Raw genomic sequence first — 9,336 nt, forward strand, 5'->3', positions numbered from 1 at the left:
TCTATCCTGCCCTGTCCCAGCCCTGCTCCCTCCCTCACTAGGGGCCTTGATCTGTCCCCCTATGCACCTTCCCTCCCCCACACTCCTTACCCCCAACTGACTTACCAGCTGGACTGTTGCTCTCCAAGCTGCCTGGCCACATGCATGCTGCGGCTGTGCACATGCACACAGCTTTTATTGACGACATTATCTGCCACATCAGCCAAAAAAGCTAATAATGTAAATTTTCCTTTTATTGGTGCTGATACAACATGGACCAATGTATCAGTGAACCTCTACTTCTTCCTCCAGCCTTTCTAATACTTGCTTCAGAAATTATTAGTTGATTGTTCCTCCCTCTAATTTTATTTCTATTCTCGGTTGGTCCGTTCTTGTTATCCTCTGTTTTTCCTCTTGGATTTGCCACAAATTACTTACGTCTTTCATGATTGGGTCTTGTCACTTGAATTTAGGCCAAATCTCTGGGATTTTACTCCATTACACTCTGCCCTGTCTACTTCTATCACTTCCTACTACTAGCAGTGTTGTCACTTTCTGTTGCTTTTCCTGCCGTCACATCAATCCCATAGTAACCTCTCTGTTAGAGGCAGCATCTTTCATCTCATCCCCCTCCATCCTGTGTAATAACTATTTTAATGTTCCTTTTCCTCCCCCTCTTCATGTTTAGCTCCCCCTCTGGTACTGCTTTCCTATTGTTGTATCTTTAATCTACTCAAGTTTTATAAGAGCTTACGGTCGGTCGGTCTGTCCGTCCAGGGTTTCCTCACCTTGCCCCTGCCTCCCAAATTATGCATTTCTATAGATTCTTCTTTAGAACTTGGTCTGTTTATAGTTTCTTGAAGGCTTGAAATTGGCTTCCATTTTTCTTCCCTTTTCTTTTATTCCTGCTCTGTCAGTATTTTACTGTAAGCTGTATTGCAATTTTTGCATGGTTTTTTTAACAGTAAATTTGTGTCCCTTTAGCTATATTCTTATAATGAAAAGTTTCTAGTGTCAATACATTGTTGATAATATTGTGTATGTAGTGTGTTTGTGGTAGGAAGATACTGAATGTTTTTGTTCCTTCTCCTAGAGCATGGTAGAATCAATAAAACACTGCATTGTGTTGCTACAGATTGCTAAAGTAAGTATACTGTTAGCTATTTTGAACTTGGAAGGGAAGCTCACAAAAGTTGTGTGTAGTTTTGAAATGGTTTAAAATACTCTTGTATGCTGGTTCATACTGGTAATTACTGTGTATGTAACTCGGTAATTTAGGTTAAATCCAACAACTTCAGTTACTCTAGCCCAGAGGCCGGCAATTATTTTGGGTGGAGGGCTGCTTACTGAGTTTTGGCAAGCCGGAGGCAGATAAATATTAATTTTTCTAAATTTTTGGGGGGGCTCCATGGGCTGGATAGAATGGCCTGGCAGGCTGCATCTGGCCCATGGACCTCATTTTTCCCACCCCTGCTCTAGCCTTTGTGCTTTTAGTCAGTTGGTGCTAATTATGGAATTATAAACGTCTTTTGTTTCTTTTTAGATGCAAAAGTTTTATTTCATAACTTAAGCAAGTTCTACCATAAGAGGGTGGTTTATTTTGTTGTAAGAAAAAAGCATTTCCCTAAATATGGAAATAATAAAACCTTGCTCTTTGCTTCATGAAGCTTGCATTGCATTGTTTCTGGGTTGATTCTCAGTACTCTTTTTTTTTTTGTGTTTTGTGTTTTTAGTGGAAGTCGCAGTGTAGTTTTAATTAAGGAGGTGTGTTCAAACGTTCTCCTGGGTACAGATTTCCTAACTGGTGTTGGAATCCTAGTGGTGACTGTTTTGTTCAGGTGTCTGCCATTGTTAACTTATTGAAGAAGCTGATGGCCAGTCCAGTAGGAGTGGCTTGCTGTAAATGATCAATCAGTTATGAGAGTAATCTATTACTGTACCTGTAACAACCCTAGCTTTTTTTCCTGTAGGCTCAGTGTATTAACTTGCCGCTTCACCAGCTGCAGAGCTGCAGTCCCAGGCTACTGATTGTGATGCTGCTTTGAACTTAGCTACATACATGTTCTTTGTTCCTTATTCTTGGGATAGAGAAAAGAACAGAAAAGTCTTCCTTCAGCCTCTTATTTTCTTGAAAGGGGAACTGTGGGTAACTTAAGTGAACATTTAGGTTTTGTAAAACTAGTCTTTAAGTCTAGTAGCATTTTAAAAATACAAGACTAGTTTTTGTTTTGAATTAAGCAACTTGCAGTGTTTGCAGTTGTGTTAATGCAGCCTTACTTGCCATGCAGATGATCCTAAAAGTAAGTGGAAGTAACAGTGAAACCAACCCCCTTTCTTTTTTTATGTTCTTGAATGAAGTATATAGTGGCAAAAGAGAAAATTGTGATTTACGTTTTAATACCGGGAGAGAGACTGGTATTCACGTCACTTGCCAAATTATGCCTTAGACCCGTAGAAAGAATGTTGTGGAGGTGTGTTTTGGTCTGTTTTTACATTATACTTGGGCCTTGAATTGACAATAATTGTCTACTACATTGTCTTACGGTAAGCATATATCACTTCTAAATCCCCATTCTGCAAACATTTGAGCCTGTTCTCAAGTATATTATGTATGATGGATGTTTTAACAACCAAATTATGCTTACTTTTCATGAAGCTCTTGGATGTTCTTAAAAAATTTTGGTGTAGAATAGAGCTGATATTTCATCGTCAAATGTTCTGAACTAGTGCTGCTTCTGGGCTTGATCTTAGGTTTCAAGTGCATCCGGCAGTATTTGGCAAATGAGTAGAATTGATGCACCTGAAGCCTCTTGGGATCAGAGCTTTTGTGTTTAAAATTAATCCCAATGAATGGGGGGGGGGTCAGTCAGAGTCAATCTCATCTCATGCTTGCAGTTTTTTAATACGCAAGCATGAGATCAGATTTTATATGGTACCGTTGTCTTTGAGGTGGCCCAAAGCACTTTCAGAATGAGATAAATGTCACTGAAATGGGCATATGCTGTACTGCAGTCATAAATATACCACAATGGAAAAGAGGACAAAATAAGCCTTTTCCCTTTTGTGCGAATGACCATTGCCATTGCCAGCCTCTTACTACTGTATAGAGTGTGTGTGTGTGTAATGTAGCTCTGTAGCTAGCGGTCCAGCAACAACAGATATGTTTACATTTTACAGGGAAGCAGAGGTGTTCAATTTAATAAAAACATGTTCTCAATGACTGAAAACTTAGACTTTTTATATCTTTTTAGCAGTGTCTGCTTAGGCTTGTCATTTTTTTTCCCATCCTTGTAATGATGTTAGTTATGCTGGTATATTGAAGCAATTTAGCAGGTTTCAAAATAACAGCACCCATATTGAATCTTGATTTAACCAATGTATCAACGTATTTTAGTTTTTAGATGCACAGTTGCTTGACTTGCCATTTGCTGTCTCCTAAGATTATGGTTATAAATGAGTCCTTCATATTAATGTGTTGGTTTTTAAAACAAAAACTGAAACTAAGCTCAGTGGGAACAAATGACCTGTACTGCCCCACTGTCGGGTTTGAAACCAGACATCTTTTCAGAGATGTAACAGGAAGATGAATGTCAAATAATATATGTTGAAATTCAGGCAGCCTATTGCTGAATAAAACTATAAGCTATAAATGATAAATACAATATTGTGACTGTTACTATGACCTGACATTAAAAATTAGAACTAAATTTATCTGGTTGTCTTGACTGATACTAGACTATTTAGCAGGTAAATCACTAATGCCATACCCAACAATTGTGATTTTCCTTGCTCGTTACAGGTAACATTTTCAAAAACTCCGAAGTGTTACTTAAAATGTTCATTGTGAGAGACTTTTTAAAAAACTTTTTGTACCTATAGGCATAGTGCTTCAAGAAGCTAGTATGGTTCAGTGCCGAGCAGTTCACTCATACCATGTTCAAATGTCAGTAGACTTTTAACAATGTGCTTGTCCTCTACACAGTTAAAGCATACTTTTATTTTTCGGTGCAGAAGGACGTGTGGATAAGGTCTTAAGATAAAGAAATAATATGTAGGACCAGTTTTCTAAATTGGTTAGTTACCAATAGAATGTTCCTGAGGAAACCTAGTACATGTAATTTTCACGTAACATGACTGATTAATGGTAAAAGATTCATGTGTTGATATTTTTAACATTTTTCCTTAAGGACCAAACTAATGAGGAGAAGCACGCAGATGGACTGATAGTAAGTTTTAAATCTAAACGTTTATCTCCCTTTATTTCTGCAGAACATGTGAACAGAGACCTGAATTTCCACTCATTTACAAAATACTTTCTCCTTTCTCTTACTCACTGCTTCAGATGTCTTTACAAAAAAACCCTGTTGATGTTTTTCCTTTGACCATCCAACATAGCCGCTAAAGGGAAAAAAATAATAACTTTAACTGTTCTGCTAATTTAAATGGCAACATTATGAATGTATCTTTTTACATTGCCTTTAAATATCTAGTGTGAACTGGTGTTATGGGAAATGATTGGGAAATAATTTGTGGTGAAATCTGACATTTTATACATAGTTGTTCATGGGCTATAGGAAGCTGGGTTTCTCTCTCTCTCAGTATTCTGCATCCAAGATACAGCAGTGGAAAGAAAATGTCACATTTGTTTTAATCCTGATCTCATTTTTTAAATAACTTATTTTACTTTACTTTGGTTTTAGTAGTACATGAGATCTACTGGTTTTCATTCTGTTTTTAGTAATTAACAGCAGACTGATTACACTATAGCTTTAACTCTGTATTTTAGGAAGTCCATTTTAATCACAGCCAACACTGATTTCGGAATCCTAATATCTTACTTCCTTGGAACCTACTCTTGATGTGTGCGTTTAACATGGAAAAAATTCCAGTTCTCAAGTGACAGGCATTCTGCTAACAGTTAAATTTGCTGCAGCAGCAGTACACAACACTAAGAAAAAATGTAACTTAAGGGTTGTTAATACAACAGCAGAACACACCAGGCCTCTCTGCCTACATTTTCCTTCTGTTCTTTCCAAATTGATGGCTTCTATAGCACGTCCTGAAGGTCTGTCTACAGTTTGGGACTATATCTGATGAAGACTGGCATGTGAATTAAGAGCCATGAGACCCTCGCAAGTAATTCTATCTGTTCCTTCCCTGCCTGTTCCAAGAGTAAAAGGGGTCAGGCTTATAGTGCTGTCTACCATCTGTCCCTGGAGGCTTCAGCATCAGCTGTGAAACTTCCAAAACTTAGTTTTAACTGTTTTAAAAGTATATATCATTTGTGACTCAGCGTAGAGGCAACCCCTTGTTGGCATGCACAAGGTCTGACGAGCTTTAATACATTTAAAGCTCCAGAAGATCCAGAACTCTTGATCCCTTATTTGGAATTGAACTCATGACCATTAAGTAGATGCAGAACAAAACTGGTCGCTCTGGTTGTTAAGGTAAATATTTGTCATCTGGTAGTTGGGAAGATGCAGTGTTAAAAACTCAAATTAAGATATTGCCTACAAAAATCCTTGCCTCTCTTGCATATTTCTTCAGCTGTTGTGGCTACAGCACCATTCCAACTTTTTCCCTTAAATTTTTAAGTGCTCATATGGGATAAAATGATTATACTGAAGCTTGAGACTTTCCTCATGGGCAAAACAACAAAGCATGTTGACCTGCTTCTCCTCTCGGCATGGAGAGAGCTCATTTTTGGGTAAGGAAGTATATCGGTTATTATGCTCATTTACTAGTTAATGATTCTGGAGCTGAGTGCTAGTTATCCAGGAAAGGAAACGTGTCGACCTGATCTTCAGAGTGAGACTTTGTTTAATATGTATTGTAAGTATAGCAAAAAAAGAAATGCATGCAGCTGTGCAGGGGCAAATCTTTTTCACTTCTGTAGGGGAGATGAGTCGAATGTTGCAGAACAGGTTATACTTTATGGAGGAGGTTAGACTATGTTATTGTACATAACAGCCGTGTCTCTCAGAGGCAAAGAATTGTTTAGAGACCCAGACAGTTGGTTTCCAACTGTACATCTCTATGTGCTAAAACCTCCATGCAGGCATAACTTGGAGCACGGGTACTCATGGGTCGGCACATGTTACAAGTGGAACGGGCAGCCTCTGTATGTGGCCCATGGCAGATTGGTGAGGGGGCAGGCAGCACAGCACTGTCCTTTTAACTGTTGTTGAGACAAATAAAAAAAAAAAAAAAGGGGGGGTGTTAAGTTGTGTTCAGGCTTGAACTTAATCTGATGACTTCAGGTATGGAAAAATACTCTATTTCTGCTTAAGTTTCACTCTTGTTTTCCATCAAGTATAACATTCCTATCAAACCAGCAGTTTTATAGGGTAGTGAATATAGAGGTAGCCTCGAAACTAACATGTCTCGTGAAGGTACCTTAAGATGTGAAAAAATATAACTTGAAACCGTTTTAAATGAGAGGGCAACTTAGCACTCAGAAGCCAGAATCAGACACTATAGCAGGCAGATATAAGTGAGCTACATCCAGTGCAACTTCATACAGGGTTAAGCTGTGGTAGTTTTTTTCCACTTAACCAGAGAGGTAAATGTATAATAGATCAGAACATCTTATACTGCTGTGACTTAATACCAATATAACCTTTGTATCTGCTTTTGTATCTGCCCTAAACTGTACCTGCCTCGGACAGTTGATCCAGGGAGATGGTACCTGTGTTAGTTTTTACCTATATGTGTAAGCATTCCTTTGGTAAAGTCCTACTACCCATGATCATGCATTATCATTTTTCCTGTATTTGTCCATCCATCTTTGAAAGTAGGCAGAGGCACCATTAAGTGATTGTTTCTCAATCTCTTGAACTCTTTGGGATAAATTTTATAGTGTTAACAGTTTTTTACTTCACTGTTTATCCCATCTAGTTTCTGTGATCTGTCAAAATGGTGAACAGTGTATCACAGCAGAATGGAAGTAACACTGTGACTGACTCAAAATAATTTTCCTTTATACTGACCAGTAATACTTAGTTATTGGTTTAATGCATTGTTTCTGTTTGTGCCACTGATTGATAAATAATATCTGTTGTTAATGTAACATATACACATGCCAACGGTAATACTTCTGCAGCTGTGTGTATGCAGTCAATGGGATTAAGTGAAGAGGGATTCTCAGGCTAATAGATGAATTTGAAACTATAACTCCCATAAACAGTTTTAACAATGGATATTTCTGAAAGTCATTACAAAGGACATTGTTACTAAATCCTGTCTATATTCATTTTAAACTCCATAATCTCTGCATAGCTATAAAACTAAATGCCTACACAAAAGCCTTGTCTCATGAACACTACGATTTTTTTTAACAATTTTGAGCATTATAATGGCACATTGTACTTCCATTCAGATTAAGGGTATTGCAAGCCTGTTGCTGAGTTTTAAAATCTTGGCTCTTTCAAAACAAGTGGTGTTGGCATATGATTCAGATTTTCCATGTAGGTGTGCAACTTTGTATACTCAATTTTTTTCAAAGAAAAAAGCCCCATTTGCTGAGTTAGCAAATACTGAGTGTTCTGGTCAGGTTTGCTTGAAAATTAGGATGTATGCAGCTCTAGGGGAAGGAGTTTTTGTAACAGGATATTTCATGTTGACTGTTTGGTATGGCTGTTGAAAGAGGACAGAAGCACTGGAGTGACTGGATCAGTTTTTCTGCTTCCATGGCGTAGTCTCTTGAAAGTTCATGTTGCAGGTTTTAATTTTGATACAGCTGGTTTGAATGGGGAATTGAATTGAATATTGAATTCACTGCTATTGAGAAATTGTAAACTAGATGGAGGGAAGAGAAGGGGGAAGGTTAAAAGAAGTTGAACATATATTTTTCCATATTACAGTTAACTGCCCTGCCCACATACCCCCTCAGTACATTGGAGGGCTGATGCATTGATTGCAAAACTTACTTAGTCATAGTACCAGTTTGTACCTGCAGTGCTTAGAAATATGGATAATTGTCATATCTTGAATCCAGTGACATTAACATGACTACTAAACATAACTAATACTCCTTGAATGTTTTTTAAATTTAGATGGGTAAAAAAGGGAGGAAGGGAAGGAATGAATTCTTTAGAGGAGGTTGGGTGAGAAGCCAGTGCCATAGTTGACATGGATCTAAACATGAAAAGAAATAACCCTTATAGGGATATATAACAGCAAGATGATAGTTGATTAGCTTGAAAGCTTAGTTAACTTTTTTAACATCGGTTTCAAAACAAGATGAGTGATACAAAGTTTATGCCAGGTTTAAACCTACACATAGTAAGGTAAATGTAAACTTAGGTTGCTTGCTTGGTTAGGAATAGGATAGTTAAAACAGAAAATCAAATAAAGGCAAATAAGCATCAAAAACTGCTATAAGCAGCACAAGTAGAAGCATGTTGTTTCTTATCCTTAGTATTTCCTATCCTCAGCAGCAAGGTTCCCTCTAAGGTGCGCGCGTGCGCAGCCGTGCACAACTAAGTGTGGCCGCGCACAGCCTTTTCAAGGCCTGCACGAGGAGAGGAGCTGAAGCTCCTAGGCGAGTTTGGGGCGGGAGCCTGGCACGGGCTCCACCGGCTCCGGGGAAGTGCTTCGCTCCCCTGCATCAGGGCTGAGAAGTGGAGCACTTCCCTGGAGACGGCGGAGCCCACACCAGTCCCCCGCCCCAGCCTCCATCCCTGCCTTGCCTCCCCTCAGGGAGGAGCCGCTGCCTGCCTCAGTGAGACTCCACAAACTCCTTAGAGGGAACATTGCTCAGCAGTAGCGCTTGCTTTGGTGGGAAAACAAATTAACCTAATACAGATTCATCATGTGGTATTCCAGAAGTGTTTACGACATGGACTGCCCTATGCAGTTTTAATATCCAATTAGTAACAAAAATAGCAAGTCAAATAATGTGCTTCTAAACATTCAAGGAGTGCTGGATGTTCTGTAACAATATTAGGATAGTGAAGCAAGTAAAAAAAAATCACAGGAGTTTGACCCAAAATCCTTTCTGTTTTAGATTTTTTTTGTAACACTTACGGTGTCATCCAATATCTACTCGTGTCAATGGAAAGACTCCCAATGACTTGCATAGGCCCTGCATTGATGTCATAGCAGTCTGGGTTTTCAGAGTGCCAGTGTTGATGAGGTCTGTAAACGCATGGAAAAATGTGTAATATGTAGAAGAAACAAAATTGCTGGACAGTTTGTGTTCTAAAGTATTTCCTTTAAGAAGTTTGGTACCAAAATAGCACTTGCTTTGGGGAGAAAATGAATTGATGATATATTTAATGGCTATAGGTTTAGCTTAAATTAAATTATCACTAGATCTTAACACTTTTTTATATTGCCTTAGTGTTGTCTAGAAAC

General features: G+C 38.5%; 1 protein-coding gene across 6 annotated transcripts in view; it reads left to right on the top strand.

Moving 5' to 3' along the window:
• Positions 1 to 9,336, top strand: part of OSBPL9 (oxysterol binding protein like 9) — a 95,760-nt gene that overhangs the window by 68,926 nt on the left and 17,498 nt on the right. For 5 of the 6 annotated variants that reach the window (XM_019531410.1, XM_019531412.1, XM_019531415.1 and 2 more), the window contains 2 exons: positions 1,073 to 1,123; positions 4,167 to 4,205. In XM_019531410.1, the coding sequence (XP_019386955.1) occupies positions 1,073 to 1,123; positions 4,167 to 4,205 (90 nt within the window). The remainder of the gene's footprint in view (positions 1 to 1,072; positions 1,124 to 4,166; positions 4,206 to 9,336) is intronic. The other variant, XM_019531411.1, reaches the window with a different exon arrangement.

The sequence above is a fragment of the Crocodylus porosus genome, unplaced genomic scaffold (genome assembly GCF_001723895.1).
Source record: "Crocodylus porosus isolate Cpor-Errol unplaced genomic scaffold, CroPor_comp1, whole genome shotgun sequence".
Classification (NCBI taxonomy): domain Eukaryota; kingdom Metazoa; phylum Chordata; order Crocodylia; family Crocodylidae; genus Crocodylus; species Crocodylus porosus.